The following is a 17,754-nucleotide window of genomic DNA, read 5'->3' as shown; positions in this document are numbered from 1 at the left end:
AAGGTTTTAGTTTGACCCTCATTAGTCTGAGAGAGGAAAAACTATTCAGAGAATGTGTAACGGAAAATAGTCATCACTAAAAATGGACTATACTTCCAGTAGACAGTTAAGTAAAAAGGTAAACAATAGTGTTTCTAGGATTTGGGGACATTGGGGTCTTAGCTCGGACCTCTGTAGGGGGAGCAAGCTCTTTTCTGATCCTTTTTTATACACTCTGGCACCTTATTTACCATGAAAAACATTTATTTCTTAACTTTATTTCTGAATTGTGATGACAAAAAATATTGTTAGTTGTTTGTGATAAGTACTGAGTAGAGACAAAATACTTTGCATCTGCTATAATTAAAAATTTAAGGCTAGAGTTGGAAAATTAGTACGTATTTTGGTACTGGTGGTTTAATCAAACTTAGTACATTTAGTAATGTACAAGTACTTCTATAGGCACTGGGGAGGGACTTATGATTTTTTACTTTAGCTTAGGGGAGGGACACACAACTTTAAATGGTTTTGTATATTTCATCAACAATTTTTAAGGAAAAAAAGTCTTCCAAACCTGCAAGCCTGCAAGATAGGTAGGCATGTCTTTTTTTCTGATTTTTTTTTATTTAAAATGTTGGCGATTTTTAAAAAAAATTCTTTTAAAATTGTTGGCATTGTTTTAAAAGTTGAATCATGGCAATTTTTTTCTTAGGCAATTTTTTTTTCTAACTGTTGGCAATTTTTGTTCTTTAAAGAAAAAAATTGCCAACATTTTTTTCCTTTAAATTTTTTTTTTCAATTTATGAATTTTTTTTTTCTTTTTAAAATCTTTGGCATTTTTTAAAGAAAACATGTCATCTAAACCCAAAGGGGCATGCCAACATAAAAATCCCCCAAATTTCACCATCTATCACTGTAAAAACATGAATTATTGTTGGATTTTCAAATTTCTGACGGTCCTTTAACACTTCCTATATTTTAGATTTGAGGCCTTTTTTTTTACAAACCATTCAAGCTGAAGCGTCGGATGCCCAGGCCCGATGATGCCACTGGTGTCAGAGAAAGACAAAGAGATGCAGATAAATGTTTCCGATGGACACTTTATTCTTCACAGCATTATTCTGTCTGCAACAATAAGCTACAAAAAGCTTGGAACAATATGAAAATAACCTCATGAGAAGCTTCTGAGCCCAATCTAGCATTTATCTGTTTCAGTCACAGGATTAATAACACGTTGAATCATAAATTCAGATGCTTTGATTTGCCCGCGACCAAAGCAGGGGCAGTCACACTAGCATACTCACATACAGGTCATTAATAATAAAAAAGAACATGAGTCAAAACATAAGAGCTGAAAATACAGTATGTTTGCAATTTTACAATGATATACACAAAACGGTAAGTAAGTCAGGCCATGCCTTTGCTTTAAATACGACTGAAGGTATGACAGTACTTTGCAATAGTCGTGGATCAGTTGTGAAATGAAATGATTGATTTGTAATTGGTTTTTTTTTTATACTCACTTCCAACTGATGCCGTTAACGATAACTCCACACATCATGAGTTACAAAACGCAAATACACAACAGAACTAAATGAGCCTACTGCGTGTCTCTGCACACATTTTGGAGATAACAACCATCACTACAGATTTATTTTTTCCATCATAAAATTGGAGAATTGTCTTTTTCTTCCCTTCCTTGTTTGTGCCAAGAAAACTATAAAAAAAAAAAAAGAAAAGGAAAGGTCATGACGTCAGTGTCATCGTTCGAACTTTGCATTTCGACAGAATTTGGTGCCACTTCTGTTGAGTCACATTATGACTCGTCATATCTTTGTTGTTTCACCTTTGACTGAAATTAAAAAACACCTTACGTGATGCTGACTGCCGCTTTCTTACTGCACAAAAAACCCGCTAACATCTGGATTTTTAATGTAATGAGAAATGTAACGATCGGCATTCACACCTATGTAAAGTGACTGCAGTGGTTACGGGTTTTATCGTCGCCGGCTCTTATCAGCATTGAAGGAAACACAACCTGGGTGAACGTGCTAATCCCAGCCTCTTAAATAGTGAGATGTAATACAGATTTAAACTAATTTGGCTTAATCTGGAGTGGCAGCACCTCCTGATAATGTTGGGAAACATCATCTAACGTTAGCTCTGCCGTACAGAATGACCAACGGATGACATTTCTGTAGACGGACGCAGAAGTTATCATCGCCCTGTTTCCCTCGTCAGAAAGCCTATGGGATTTTTCCATTGGATTTTGACAGAAAATAAGGTCTTTGGGAAACAAACGTTTATGATACTAACATGTTTTGTTCAGCATGATAATCTTCAAAAAGATTTTCAAAGCCTGAATTCAATCACCAGAAGTAAAAAGGTAATGTTAGGCTATAAATGAACCACAGTACGTTCGCACAACTTAACGTCGCCATCACAGCGAGGCTGTAAAGCCGTGTTTGGCGCGGCTCGGTGTGATGACGCACTGTAGTTTTATTCAGTCCCTTGTTAGCAATCGCCTTTTATAAGACACAAAAGCTTCAGAGTTCACAAGTGGGGTATTTACTGACGTGTTTTATGCCGTAGAACAAAATGTTAAATTCTTTTTCCTCTTTTTTCAGGCACCCAACCAAAAACTCATTCAAAACAGCCACTGACTTTGAGATGTGGGAACCTATTATTAAATACTGTAAACATTTGAAGGTAAGTCAGCTATTTTGGAACAAAAAGCACCTTAAGTTGAGTTTTATGCAGCTGACGTTAAGAGCCATGATCAGTTTGAAGACTAATAACAAGAAAAACGATTGTGCACATTTTAAATAAAAAGCATCGGCACGTAATGCATGTTTTTTTAATTCTGTGGAGGGACTTTCAGTCAAAGCTGAAACAACAAAGATATGATGGATTATAATGTGATTTGCTTTGCCTGCTCCATTAAAGTCAACAGACGTGGCACCAAACTCTGGCTCCAAGGCAGATCGCTGTCGCTGAAGTCTTTTTTATAGTTTCCTCGGTTTGTACAAGAGAGGCAGAGAGAGCAGAGACGATGATTGCACTACAGAGCAAAACGTGACTGTAACAACGCCGCCTCCAGCTGTTTGTCTACACTTTCCAGTGATGAATATACTTTTGTTGCCTATTTGTTTGCGAAGTCTTTGTGTTTATGTGCATCTGCTGTTCATAAGAAAGCATCTACAATATATTTATACATATATTCATATATTACTAAAAAGAAGCAGGAACTTAAAAATCAACGTATTTCTCGAATAGTCATCCGTATTCTTCAGAACACTACTTAAATATATAATATATAGATAGACCAATCATAAATTTCTTCATTATTCAAAGAGCTTTTGTATTAGTGGTTCTCTGGGGTCCAGTCTGGCATCTTCGGTTATGGCACAGTGGTCTCTATCCTAACATGTCCAATTTGCGTCTAGGTGAGGGACATAGAGTTATACAGGGACTGATATTATGTACAGGGTCATTTCTTGAGACCAGACCAGCAAAAAATAAACTGTCATATACTGGGAAGGTGCCTGACTTTTTTTTTTTTTTTTTTTTAACTTTCTTCCATCACTTGCGTTATGAAACCCTTCATTTCTCCTCCCCCCGTCTTCCTTCATACAGGCTTGGCACTGTGGATGTGTTAATATTGTCCACCTCGTCTCTCACAGCAGTTGTCCGCTACTTTATTTCTTTGTGTTTTGCATGGAAAAATGGGAAACAAGGTGTTTGATTTCTGACGACAAAGACAGTGTAACGGACGTTTCCTTGGCTGTCGCTTGGTGGACACGATGCACTAATGAACTCCAGCAAAGTGAAATCTCCAGTGGATAACGAGCGACGCTACGGGACAACTGACCAGCGGCAGAGATGTACAACAGCACACGTCGCTGAGATGACCTCTCACATGTTGGTGTCTCTCCTGTCTTTGTTCGGCGAGGGTTTTGAAGGATCCTTAGCTGCCTTGCCGTTGGTCGAGGCAGCGGCGTCTGCACCTGCAGCGGCCGCGGCAACGGAGCGTTTGTTTTGCTCCTCGCTGCGGGGCTCGGGGCTCGGCTGCGTGGGCGGGGCCTGCTCAGCCGGCGGCTGGACGGTCAGTTCCTGCTGCAGTTTGTGGCTTTGCAGGAGGCGAAGCTGGACGCGGAGCTCCAAGATGGCTTCCTGCTCCTCGTGGATGGCCTGGTTCAGGTGAGTGTTTTTATTCTACGGGCAATAAAACACAGAAGTCCTTTTTACTCAGAAATCAAAGTCCGTCCTTCGTGACGCCTTTTTATTTTCACACAAAACCAAACAACAGCAGCATCGTGCTGCTCCGATATGTGATTTTAGATAGCATGCCGGAATCAAAGAAGCAAAAGGAGCGTGACAGTCACAGCGTCTGCCTCTCTTGTGACAGATAACGTACGCATCACCAGCGCTTCATAAACAATAACAACAGCATAACATAATCAGTTAACAATAACAATCAGTTATCGTCTCTGTTATGTGGTGGCTGATCTCAGAGGGTAAGAAGTTCCTGAATCTCATTGTTTCCCCACTTTTCAGACATTTTACAGCCGCTGTTTTTCATCTTTGAGACGCAAAACTGCTGCTAGCTGCTTTTTAAATCTCCCGCATAACACATCGTCAAAACGCCTCACCAGCCCTGCTGGCTGTCCCGTTTACACAGACACTGTATCGTCGCTGATACTACCTCCTGTACCGGCTTAAAAGCCAGACAATTCTGCCTCCCCTATTCCACATTCATACCTTTTACTCACAATGACTGCTAAACTGCTAGAAACTCTTGCCTTGAACAGGCAGCGTCAAAGGGGTCAGTATGTATGAGAAACCAACGACTTCATCTCCGGCAAAATGTTTACAGAGAGAATATTCATGCTATATTGCTCACATCCATCCTCAAAAAACAAGTACTGCAATTTGCAAATAATATTCTGAAGTTTACTTTCAGACTTCGCACACAGGTAAATACCATACCACAACAGTATGATAAACAGAGAGTTGGTGTGTAATGTTTATTCACCTCCAGTTCCTCGTTTTGCTTCTGCAGATCTTCCAGAATCATCTGCAGCTCTTCCTCATCTTCACTCTCACTTTCACTGTCAGACGAATATTCCTCCGTCTCACTGCGACCCTGCTGCCGACTGAGGAACACAACGCAGAGTTACGGTTGAGACCATGAATACATGTTAAGGCTGCATAATTATGGTCAAAATGACAGTAATGATTCTTTAAAATCAATATTCACATTCACAATTATTTATCACAATTATTCATTGATTTTGGGACAAAATGTTTTTATTGAACTTTCCCATTTAAATAAATGAAGCACTGCTTTTACTTTAATGTTTTGCTACATTTATGCTACTTAACAAATCTTTGCAATAAAATTAAAATTCAGTCCATCTCCTAAAAGAAATATATAAATTAGTTTAGGAAGCGCTTCATTTTGATACGCAGCAGAGTGTTTTAATGAGCGGAGCCCCCTTTTTTAACATCAGTATCACAGCTGATTACGTTCATTAAATTGTGTGAGGCCGAAATCGTGACCATGATTAATGCTCGTTAAATGAGCAGCCCTAGCACATATAATGGCAGCTGTAGATCATATCGCAACTTATTTTCTATTTAACGCGGTTTCGGTCTTCTCTTACCTCTGTATGTCTGCAATCTCAGCTCGCAGTCTCTCGATTTCTTCCTTCTCTGTAGCAATCTGTCTACGGAGCACCTGCTCAAGAGAGATCAGCTCCTCCTGCTCTGTGAGGATCTCATTTTCCTGGTTATTGAGAGGAAGTCAGGAAAACTAAATTATAAAATGATTCCATCTCTGGTACATGGAACAATGTGGGAGCAAAACATAAAATGAGATTTTTACTACTATTTCAGGTTTTTAGACACATCTTGTGTTTTTTTTAATCTGAGTAGATTTTTTATAAACTTGTTTTTTTGTTTTTGAATAACTCACCTGTGCTAAGAGGAGATTGATGACTTCCTCTTCATTCTCAGTCATTTCCTCTTTTGAAACGTCTTCCTTTGAGAGGCTGGCAATCTCCTGGGCTATCTTACTCTCACACTCCTGAAAGGGAAAAGGAAGAAACATACAGAAACAGATGAAAGTGGTTTAACAATTCTGGTTTTCTTTGTTTTTTTAAATTAAAGTTCTATTTATTTCAGTGTAAACAAACTGAAAATGTTATCATCTGTAGTTGTACAAAATCATAAGGCCTGTGAAAAATGCTATTTTTTATAGCAGCCAAAACAAACATTTAGCAGTTAAAGTCATACATTTAGATCATCAGTGTCCCAGCAACGCTGTGAGCAAAAAAACTCCCATGACCTCTTAAAGGTCTCACCTTCATCTTTGACTTCGCTAACATCTGTCTATATAACATTATTTTTAATACATCCCTGAGAGGTAGACACAAACCAAAATAAAGTAAAATAAAATAAAATGCTTGTAGAAATCCAATAAAATCAGTTAAAGAAAAATTTAGGAATGTTCCCTTGAGTAATCACCCAACCAAGTCAGGTGTCAGAGGCCCGATAAATCGTACCCATGTCTCCCAGAGCCGTGCGAAAATGTCCATCTCACCAACATGCATCAGCCATCTTCTGGTCAGCATCTTTTTCCCTGCTGCCCAGTTCTGGTTTTCTAAGTGAACTTTGTGATGCTAATCTTTGTTCAGACACATATCATGTTGTTTTACATCTATAGTCACCATTTTACAGGCCGTAGTTTGCGTACTTAATTCCATTATGAGGCATCATAACCTTGCTTATGTGGATTATTCTGCTTAAATTCATTACAAGCACTGAAAGTTGACGCAAGTGCTGTAATTAAACAGGCAAGAGCTCAGAATATGTTGGTGTGATTGTTAATTCTCTTATTAACAGTTCATACACTCACATAAAGTACCCGACACAACGTACCTGACGTTTGGCCTCCCTCAGTTTGCGTTTGAGAGCAGTCAGGATCCTCTGAACCTCCCAGAGTCGCTCCTCTTTAGACAAGTCCTTCACCCCCGCCTGCAGGTCCCTGTGCAGGCAGTTCAGCAGAAACTCCTGAAACACAAACACAACTTCAACTGAACAACTTCAAATAAGTGCAATAGTCAAGTTAAGTGGCAAATTAAACTTGTTATTCTTGAATGACGATCATTAAAACAATTTAAAAAGGTAAAGAAATCAGCTGAAGAAAAAAAAAGATTTCTTTTGACAGCAAACTCAACACATCTGCCATAAATTTTAGATTACTGGAAGCATATATTGGACTTTTAATATGCAAACATCTAATTTCATGTATTATTTCTTGCAAAAGGTCAAACAGAAACCTAGGGTGAAATTTAGGAGCCACTGGCAGTTATTTCTTTACGCTGACTTTCACAAAGTTGCTGATGTAAACCTGAACATGTCTGCACCAACTTCAGTGTCTCCAGTGTTTGTTTATTTTGCACTGTGATGCATGCACTGACATATAAATCAAATGTCAGGAACTTCTGGCACAAGAGCAAAATATCACTTTCTGGCACACAGTGCTGCTGACAAGATGAATTACTGCTGCATCCACAATGCAGCACTTAAATCCCTAATTAAAGTGGTAACAATATATCATCGGCTTACTGACAACAAGATTAAAATAGTTAAGAAAGAGCAATATACAAAATTAAGTAATTTGCTTAAGGTTTTCATTATTTCTCAATTTGTGAAACATTTTTAGGTTAATTGATAAAATGATTTTGTCTATGAAATGTCTGAAAAGTGAAATAAAATAGTCATCATAAGTTCTATGAGCCTGAGTTTTTTTTAAATATACAACGATATAAGAAGAGAAATGCAGATTTCAGAGGCTGAAACAAACACTGATTTCAAAAAACAACTTTTTTTTTTATTCAAAGGAATAATTTAGAAACTCTCTCATATCTGTCAATTTAATATGAGCTAGAGCTTGGAGACAGTTAGCTTAGTCAGACCAAATAAGATATATTTAAATACTTTATTGATCCCCAGGGGGGAAAGTGATACATTTCAATTTATTTTATATATAAGCATAGAAAATTATAAGAAAATAAAAAACAAGGAAAACAATAATACAAATATGTACATCATACTATAATGTGTGTTAAATAAAAACACAGGAATAGTATTGGTAAAAATACATTTCAACATTAGTTAAAAAAAATATTGCAAAAGCTTAATACAAACACTGAGGACGAGGAAACAGCCAGTCTGGCTCTGTCCAAAGGTTAAAAAAAATAAATAAAAAACCCATGAGCCAGCATCTCCTTACAAATTGGCATGTTATATCTGATTTATTTAACCCGTAAAAGTAACACAGTATAAAAACAAAAGGTTGTGGTTTCATGGTTTTAGGGTTATGTGCTTTTTCCTGTCTTATCATTGGCTCCAGTTTTACACCAAATGGACAGACATGAGTGATATATTACATGGAAAAAGCATATTTTTACCCCAAATCTCAAACTACTACATCAGTAAATTTGTTGACTAAAATGAACAAATGTGCTGCAGCAGGACTGAACCCACCTGTCGTCGGATCTCCTCCTTGATGCTCTCCTGGGTCTCAGGCAACGCCGGCATGGTTGCCATGTTGGACCAGCGGAGCGGCCGCACCACCGGCTTCAGGACGACGTCTCCAAACAGCTCCCTCACGTGTGTGAAGAACATGTAGAGAACACGGTTCCCGATCTGAAAAAAAACAAAAATCAGTGAATATGAAGCACACAGCCTCAGAGATCTGCAGAAACTTGCAATGTGTCTTTCATTTGTGTTTGTGTGATGCGTGTTTGTATGAAACTCAGTTGTCTCTGCGTCACTTTAACAACACAGATTCCTGCATATTTACTTAGCCTGATTAAACTGACCCTGGTCTCCACTCATTAATTGACTGCGGTGTTTATTTAACAGTAGTGTGGCTCCTGCTGCTGCCGGTTCAGAGTAAGTGGAGCAGCCACAGAGATGTTCCCTGCGGGAATAAATTAGATTCACTAAACTAGGCCAGAGTTTTAGAGATGAACTGACTGTTTGATCCAATAAAAACTCGGTGGGTTTGTTGCTAAGGGGAGGTTTCTTATCTTTGATGTACACTTGAGCCTGAGCCCAAGACCTATTTATCTATTTGATGTTTAAATCCGCAACACTTCAACATATTTTTGCCCGTTTCCTTCCTTCCCTATCTTTTCCCATTAATCTCCTTTCACCTGACTGACCTGAATGGTTGGGTTGAGGACGATGGAGATATTCTGAATGTTCATCTTGGTGTCCGCCTCCCTGGCGATGACGTGGTCCATGTGCGTGATGAGCCAGGAGAGAAGAAGTCGGCTCTCCGGCGACACCTCGGCCAGCAGCCTCTGGAACTCCGTCATCTTCTCGGCCTCCACCTGCCGACCGCAGGCGTCCTCGAAGCGCTGGGCCAGCTCCCGGCCCAACAGGTTCTCCGGCAGCTCACGTAGGTACTGCTTCAGCAGGCTGGCGACGGTGTGGGGGTCGTACTCCTCCAGGCAGGGGCACTCCTCGCGGTCATAAGCTGCTTTCAATTCATCCACCTTAGACTTCATACCTGAGCAGAAGAGGAACTAATCTGAGTATCACTCAGAAATATTGAGATACAGACATATTAGAGTTGACCTGAATGCTTGGATGTAACAAGTATTCAGATAATGTACTATTTATGAGTACGAGTATCACCAAAGTAAAATTTAGGATGAATATCCATACCTGTGATGAAGGAAAATCCTAATGTGGGTAGATGTGATGAGTTCTTACTCTTACAATCAAAAATGTTTTGATGCTTAATTCTGAGGATGTTCTGCAAATAGTTTTCTAATAAATGATAATATAGCAACTTCTGATCAACCCATATCAATTACAAGCCTAAAATAACAACTTCTGGATAGGTCCCACTTCCTCCTATTTCTAGTTAAAGTCTCACACACTTCGCTCATCCTTATTTCATATACTAGTTAAGTGATTCCCACAGAATTGTAGTATATGTGTGACAATAGCTGACGACAGGGAGTGAATCAGTAAAGTTTCCTTTTTTCTTTTAAATTATTAACTTAATCTCTTTTATCATTCCGTGCCCCCTCTCTAAATTCTGAGGATTTTGTTGGTTCGCAAATGCAGCATAAGCAGAAGTCTTTGTTAACTCAATTTTTCCTCAGTAACAGTTTGTAGAGTTTGAGGATAACTGATTAGTCAATCCAGTCAGAGCTGATCAGATCAGATCAATGGATGGCAGGAGCAGCTGCTGCTTAGGTGAGTGAAAGCGAACTTTTTTAGTACACATAAGGTGCCAGGGTGCATAAAACAGCAGAAAACAAGAGCTTATTTAAAAAAAAAACGTCAGTGAAGGGTCCCCTAAACCCTTAAAAGAGATCCTAGCTAAGCCCTAATGTCCTGAAAACCTAGAAACGTCCTAAAATCATAAAAATGTCCTAAAAATCATAGAAACATCCTTAAGTTCTAGAAACATCCTAAAATCCTTGAAATGTCCTGAAATCCCAGAAATGTTCTCAAATCAGAGAAAAGTCCTAAAAATCCTAAAAACACATATGGAGCTGCTCCAATGGGCCCCTGGCCTCCTGTCATTGTTTAAAAGTGCCCCCCAAGCAAAGCAAGTTGAGCATCCGTACTCTATAGAGTTTCTCTACCTGAGACCCTGTAGATGCCTTCACACTTCATGCCGTAACTTTCGATGTAGTCCACACACTCTCTGAAGATGGCGGGCAGCTGGATCCCATCGTACAGCGCCGTCCTCTTGACGGCTTCAGTCAGAGGTGCTCCAAAGATGGGCCTGAAGGTGGGGGTCTCCACTGGGACCGACTCGGCCTCTGTTGTCGGTTTCTTCTTCTTCTTCTTCTCCTTCCACTGTTTGACCACGTCTGCAGCCGTCAGGTCTTTAGACTTCTTATCCTTGGCCTTGTCCTCCTTGGGGCCCTTCTCCTTCACCTTAAAGTCCTTCTCCTTCTTCTTGGAGAAGCTGGGCTTCTTGAACACGTGGATTCCCTTGGAGCGCTTCATCTTGGACGGGCTCTCTGCTTCGTCTGCTGAACTGTCCTCCTGGAAGGCCGCGTATCCCTCCGCTGTGAAGGTAAAGAGGCAAAAATAGGGTTAGATGTGAGGGGCGAAACACCACTGTTTTCGTATCCTCCTCCTCCTACGACAGAAGCATGATAGCAGCGAGATAGAAACAGGAAGAGATGTGTGTGTGAGAGAGAAGATAGCAAAGGAGGGGGAGAATGGGGACTTCGAAAAGAGGTCAGCCACAGATTTAGCATAGCTCCCACTGCACCTTGCGCCTCTCCTCTCCAGAACGGCCTCAGTTAAAACATTTTTCCTCAGAGCAAACAGCTACACAGTCGTGCCAAAGACAGTAAGTGGCCTCTTTGTCTCCTCTGATTGTCTCATAGAGCAGGCCCTTTGTATCACACAATGCTGCCTGCGACACACCTTCACTGGGTGTGCTCTCAACTGTCCATCTCTTCCTCTCTCCCACCGTACCCTGGCGTAGGAGCTGAACACAGACATGGAAAAACCCAGATACAGAGTGGACAACGAGCCTGACAAACAGTGAAAAACATTCAGTGAAGGAAAATTTCTCACTGCTACAGCCAACAGAATGGAAAAGTGGGAAGCTCTCTCCCTCTTTAACCAAAAGCTACTAAAGTGGAGACCTTCAGCAACATTTCAACGGTCTTCAGTCCTCAAGTGCTTTAAAATTGAAGCTTAGTGGCCTAAAGTCCATAACCTGTATTTGCACAGCAGCTTCCAGATGTTACAGGAAGAGGATGCTGATAATCTTGATGTTTTTTGTCAACAGATCCTATCAAAATGGGATTTCCTGTGTAGCCCCAAAAATCTACTAAAAACACATCAATGAACACTTAGTGGATTTTGCTCATGCACCGACTGTTCAAGCAAAAACACTTTCTTCAGATTCCCATTCCTCAGTGAACAGCTGCTCATTTGCATACCAGCCATAAACTGACAGACTGCACTGTTTACATCCAAGGTTACAAAAATGCTATCTATAATTCTGAGATATTACGTCATGATTAAGGTGTTAATTAAGATGGTTATTTGGAGTAACAATATAGTCTTAATTTTCAAGTTTTAATCATTGTTTGTTTTTTTTTACCTTATCTTGTTCCTGCTGTATATTTTTATTATATTTTAATTTTATTTTATAGACTTTTCATTATCATTTCTGTTTGTTTTTTAATACGTTTTAATATATTTTACTGTCACTGTAATTCGAACTGTGTATATGTTCTTTCAATTTTACAAAGTGAAGCACTTTGGGCTGCATGTTTGTTGAGTTGAGTTGAGTTGAGTTGAGTTGAGTTGAGTTGAGTTGAGTTGAGTTGAGTATTCACTTCAGTCTCATCTCTGCTAAAAGCTGCAAATGCGCAGTTCTAAACGACAGTTAACTTTAGTCTGTGTTGCTATTCGATAACAGCTAACAAATCAAATAATTTGTTTCTGGACAAGTAAAACTTTTCAAGCAGGCTGATTTCTGACTCGGGGAGCAATTTGTCTAGAAGTCAGCTTAATATATTCACATACCCATGAATACTGCTGTGTTGTACTCATAAACATTCACTGTTAAGTCAGCAGAAATATTGCGGGGTTAGTTTGATAAAAACATTGTAGCACAAAGTCACCTACTGAAAAAGTTACAAAGCTTTCAGCTAATTTCCATAGCTTTGTCAAAGTTTGGAAAATGGCTAAAAGCGCAACAAAATTTCCTGTCAGCTAGGAATTTTTTCTTGCTACACCTTCACTCATTTTCTGTAACCACTTATCCTCTTAAGGGTTGAAGCGGCGCTGGTGAACACGCTGGACAAGTTGTCAAACTATCACAGGGCAGAGACTTTTTTCCATTTCCACGTTTTGCCACGCTGAGTCAAAACATGCCACACCAATTTCTGTTATCGATTAAGACACGCTGAGCCGTGCCAGAGATGGACCGTCTCCAGCGTGGGGCCAAAGGTGCTCAACTGCCTCCATGCGGATGGCTTTTTTGTGTTCACTTTCAGCCATACAGGCATCACGTTAAGTGGCTCCTTATTGCTTCGCAATAAAAGCTTTTACAAAACAAAATAAAGACAGACAACTATTCACCCTCACATTCACACCTACGGGCTATTTAGAGTCACAAATGAACCTGACCTGCATGTCTTTGGACTGTGGGAGGAAGCAAGAGAAACCAGAGAACTCGCCAGCTGGCCGTGTTTACTGCTACTTTTACTGCTATTTCTGGGGTAAATGATAAATTAGAAAGGTCAAATTACGGGATCATTTCTTACTTCTTTTCTCCTTCTTCTTGAACTTGTTCTTCTTCTTGCTGTGCTCTTTGTCGTCGTCTGAGACGTAGGCGTCAGGGGCCTCGTGGTGATGGCCATCGTGAGGCGGCGATGGTTCACCGGTGCGGTACAAGCCGGGGAACTTGGTTGGACTGATCTCCTCGGAGCTGGGGGTGCGGGCCACGCCCCCTGGGTGCTCGGCCCTGCGCTGCTCTGCGGGGCTGCTGCTGGGGGGCAGGAAGCACTCAGTCATGGCTGCTCGGGCCTTATCACTCCTCTGACGGGCACATCACCTCGCCATCACACCTGCAGTGAGCAGAAATACAACATACAGATATGATCCCGAATTTAAGCCAGTGTGCACATGCATTTTTTATTTCTTCTACTTAATATCAATATGTCGAGAGCTCCAGAAAATAAATTTGCAAAAATGTTACAATACATAGAAGGTAGGGTTTCAATGTCATGAGACTTTCAGAAAATACTGCTGTTATCACAGTCATATAGAATTATTATAATTTGCAGTTACAGTGACGCTTAAAGTTATGAAAACAGAAGTGGGGTTTTTTTTTAGTTAAACAACCGTTTTGAAACTATAATCAAAACTTGAAACCATGTTTGAAACAAAAGTATGAGTAAAAGGAAATTCTCTTCCCACTCACATTTTTTTCCAATATCGTAAATAACTAAGGTAAACAGTATGATAACCGTTAATTTTCATACCACGGTAAACCTTGATACCAGTTTACTGTTGCAACCCTAGTAGACGTTATCTACATCAGATAACTTTAACACTTTCATTACACACAACAAATCTCCATGAAAAAGGTAAATGTGAAATTCCATGACTTTTCCATGACCATGGGAACCTTTAAATAAAAGGTTCAAAATAAATAAATAAAACCTCTAGCTCTACTATGACCCTCCTTAGCACAACAGAAGTAGTTTATAACTATTTAGAAGGACATTATAGCAACATAAATGTACATTGACAACAATAACAAACAAAAAAACTAAACTAAATCGACTCATATTCTCAGTACCGCAATATAAAGTTTGAGGTTGGAAAAAAAAGTAATTTGAACGCTTAAGAAACCATCCTAGATCAAGCGGACAGCACAGCTCCAACACGATCAATAACATACATCCAGAGACAATAAATTATGTCTTCAGGTAAGCTGTTATAAAATATGCAAAATAAGTTATTTTAAATCTTGACATAACACTAGAAATTTGTAACATATATATCCATCTGCAAACCAAACTAAAACACTTTGTAATAGAAAGTTAGAAGCACAGTAACACAAGCAGTACCCCTTCCTGCTACTTTTTATACTAAATATTTTAATGATGACTGAACAACTGCAACAGTAACGTTCACCCACCAGATGGGGCTCTGCTATATGAACAGACACATCTTGCATTTCCTAATTCTAAGATGCCAACTCTGATATCCACAGTCAGCAAAATCGAAACTACAGCCCACTACATCATTTATAGAGACAGTAATTAATCTTGCGCAAAGCACTTATGACTGCAGTTAAGCAGATATGTTTTGATCTGAATGTTTAGACAGTCATGAGAAACGACAGCGTGTCTGTTTGTGTTAAATTTAGCATGAAAGGGAACTCCTCAGCCGTCATTTTGCACGTTTTAGGAAGTAGATTATTTGATGCAATCGCTGCAGGGCAGTGTTGTTTGTTTAAAAGCGTCAGTTTACCCTGCTAATGAGATGTTTTTAAAGCTGACAGCAGGTTGAAGATCTCATGTTACATGTTTATACATGCTCTTTTTTTCAAGTGGAAAGTTGTCAATGTAATCATCGTTGTTTCCAGAATATTGTCCCATTTTTTCAAGAGCCAAAAGGACTTTGATTCATGTAAAATCTTCATAAGGAAGAAGTAAAAGTAGCTAAAGCTCTCATTATCCAGCATGTGTGCCTCCTGTTAGTGTTACATCAATATATATTATATTATAGGATAATTAATAAACATGTGAGGAGCATTCAAATGTTGCTGGTCGACTCATAGTGAATTTAACCATTTCATATAAATTGTTCTGTACTTTAATATAAAAAGGCATCATATTTTATAAGATCGTCATATGTTTTAAACATAGAATCATTATATACAAAAACAAATATATCTCTGACATGCTTGTGACAAATATAACTTCAGGACATCAGGAGCGGCACTACTGATCGTCACAAGAGCTAGAAAAAACACAGTAAAGCAGCGTTTGTTTGTTTTTTTTGTTTGTTTGTTGTTGTCATGTAATACAAACTTGTAATAACCTACCAGATAATGTAAGACAAGCCCTGCCTCTGAACACTTTTAGTCAAAACTGAAAACTTTCCTTTTTTTACGCTGCCTACTCCTATTTGCACCTTGTCTGCTACTTTTGCTATTTTTTATGCTGATTATTTTAAATTGTAAATCATTGAGATATTAATTTTACTATTTACTATTTTACTGCTATATTGATTCTCTATGTTTTATATGTTTTCCCCTTTCATTTACAAACCTGTCACGTCACCTAACGTATTTAGCTCTGTTCTGTCTTGCCTGTTCTCACCTGTTTTGTCTTACTTCAAAAAAGTAATTAATTTTACCTTTAATATCTTTTCTCTCTACTATTCATTGAAAATCTCAGTGCATTAATATGTTTTATATTTTATTGCTCCATAAAGCACTTTTTATTGCAATGTTGTATGAAATGTGCCACACAAATAAAGCTGATTTGTTTTTCCTAAAACTGTAAAATAAATGTAGTTAAAAGTACATTTCTCTCTGAAATGTAGCAACATAGAGAAATAAAGTGGCATAAAAAACTGTAAATAACCAAATTATATTTACAAAACATAAAATACTTGAGTACATTCAACTGCTGATTTTTTTTTGACATCCACAATATTTTTGTATTTATTTTCTTTTTTTAAAAATCATTTTTACTTCTCTTTTTTTCAGGGGAAAAAAACAAAACAAAACTGAATCCCCATCTTCCTGTGAGGAGGGACCTTCAGTAAATGGATAAATATAGTTGATACAAAATCAACTTATATATGAGTCAACTGGTTAGTATGATGCATCAAAAAACAGTATCAAGAAGATGCATGCAGTAAATGCTGTAACACAGCAGCTGAAGGTTTGATATCAGAGTTTTGGTTGAATTCTGGACACAAAAACTGTAAATAAAGCCTCTCTGTCTCTTAATCTTCCTCCGCTGTGGACAGATTATCCTCACTATTTTCTTGCTCTGTCCTGTTTCCAGAGGAAAGCTAAGAAAACGAAAACACCCACATATCATCACCTTGCTGTTAAAATAATAAAATTAATATCAGTACTTATGAATTTAAGCATTTTCACGTAAAAACAGTCGGACAGTGGAAGCTCTCTCTGAATGGAGGGGCCCATATGCTAACGTTAGTTCAGCTAGCTGCCAGCCTGCTAAGCTAACTGATTAGCCAGCCTGTCCGTCACGATTAAAGCCGCTGTTTGGTACAAACAAAACCAACATGGGATAAATAGTTAGCTCCGTGTGCTTAACTCTATTTTGTAACCGCTGTACTGTCACTGAACACGAAACACACAAAAGAAAAGAAACTTTACCAAGAAGTATCCCGTTTCGGTCAGTTTCAGAGTGCAGCTTCCGGTTGTCTGTATACTAAATAAACCGACTTGCGCATGCGCAGAAGCCAAAGTGCACGGTGGAAAATGTAGTCCAAAGGTGAATTACTCCACAGCTTGGATGTTTCACCACAAATGTATAGTCTGTGAATGTTTCTTGGCTTGGAGAAATGATCTGCATGTAATGATGTTTGGGCTTTGGGCTTTTTTTAATCCAACCACTAGCTTACTGTTATATAAGCCTCAGCACAACATGAGAAACTGTCAGAGGTGGAGGAAGTACTCAGATCATTTACAGCAGTAGAAGTACCAGTACTACTGTAAAAATACCCTGATACAAGCAAAAGTTCTTCACTCAAAACCTTACTTAAGTGAAAGTATATAAGTATAATCAGCAAACTGTACTTACAGTACGAAAAGTACCTTACAAAACTCTATTTTTAATGAGAAGTCGGGACATTTTGCAGACTTATTTCAAGCCAAAAAAACAGGTATTTTTAACAAGACATCGGGACATTTAGCAGTAGTCTTTTTGTAAACAAATCCAGGCAATTTTAATGAGACACTAACTCATTTAGCAGGCTTTTTTTAACAAGACACTGGATCAATTTGTGGACCTTATTTTGGTGTCAAAACATGGAACATGAGAACATTTAGCAGATATTTTTCAGATGACAAACCAGATTTTTTAAATAAGACATTGGTGCATTTAGCAGATGTTTTTCTGTAAACAAAACCAAATACTTTTTCGGGACATTTAGCAGCCTTAAGGTATTTTTAATGAGAGGTCAGGACATTTACCCCAAAAAACAAAT

At 38.7% G+C, this 17,754-nt stretch overlaps 1 protein-coding gene across 1 annotated transcript; it reads right to left on the bottom strand.

Moving 5' to 3' along the window:
* Positions 1–2,319: 2,319 nt before the first annotated feature.
* On the bottom strand, positions 2,320–16,970 carry ralbp1 (ralA binding protein 1). Its single transcript, XM_042498110.1, has 10 exons — positions 16,922–16,970; positions 13,317–13,619; positions 10,659–11,090; positions 9,216–9,565; positions 8,533–8,694; positions 6,922–7,053; positions 5,957–6,067; positions 5,646–5,767; positions 5,015–5,135; positions 2,320–4,194 (listed from the first exon to the last, which is right to left on the bottom strand). Exons 2-10 carry the CDS (start codon positions 13,564–13,566, stop codon positions 3,895–3,897), a joined length of 1,980 nt encoding a protein of 659 aa, XP_042354044.1. The 5' UTR covers positions 13,567–13,619; positions 16,922–16,970; the 3' UTR covers positions 2,320–3,894.
* Between the last annotated feature and the right edge of the window lie 784 nt (positions 16,971–17,754).

Source organism: Plectropomus leopardus, chromosome 12, assembly GCF_008729295.1.
Source record: "Plectropomus leopardus isolate mb chromosome 12, YSFRI_Pleo_2.0, whole genome shotgun sequence".
In the NCBI taxonomy this organism is placed as follows: domain Eukaryota; kingdom Metazoa; phylum Chordata; class Actinopteri; order Perciformes; family Serranidae; genus Plectropomus; species Plectropomus leopardus.
Note: the sequence above shows the minus strand (reverse complement) of the source record. Positions and strands in the feature narration are given on the sequence as shown.

Excerpts from the sequence above, each read along its gene's own strand:
- ralbp1 (XM_042498110.1), bottom strand. The coding sequence starts at position 13,566 with ATGACTGAGTGCTTCCTGCCCCCCAGCAGCAGCCCCGCAGAGCAGCGC. Across the intron at positions 7,054-8,532 it reads AGGAGGAGATCCGACGACAG|GAGTTTCTGCTGAACTGCCT; the intron begins GTGGGTTCAGTC and ends TTTGTGTTTCAG. Across the intron at positions 5,768-5,956 it reads TCAATCTCCTCTTAGCACAG|GAAAATGAGATCCTCACAGA; the intron begins GTGAGTTATTCA and ends CTCAATAACCAG.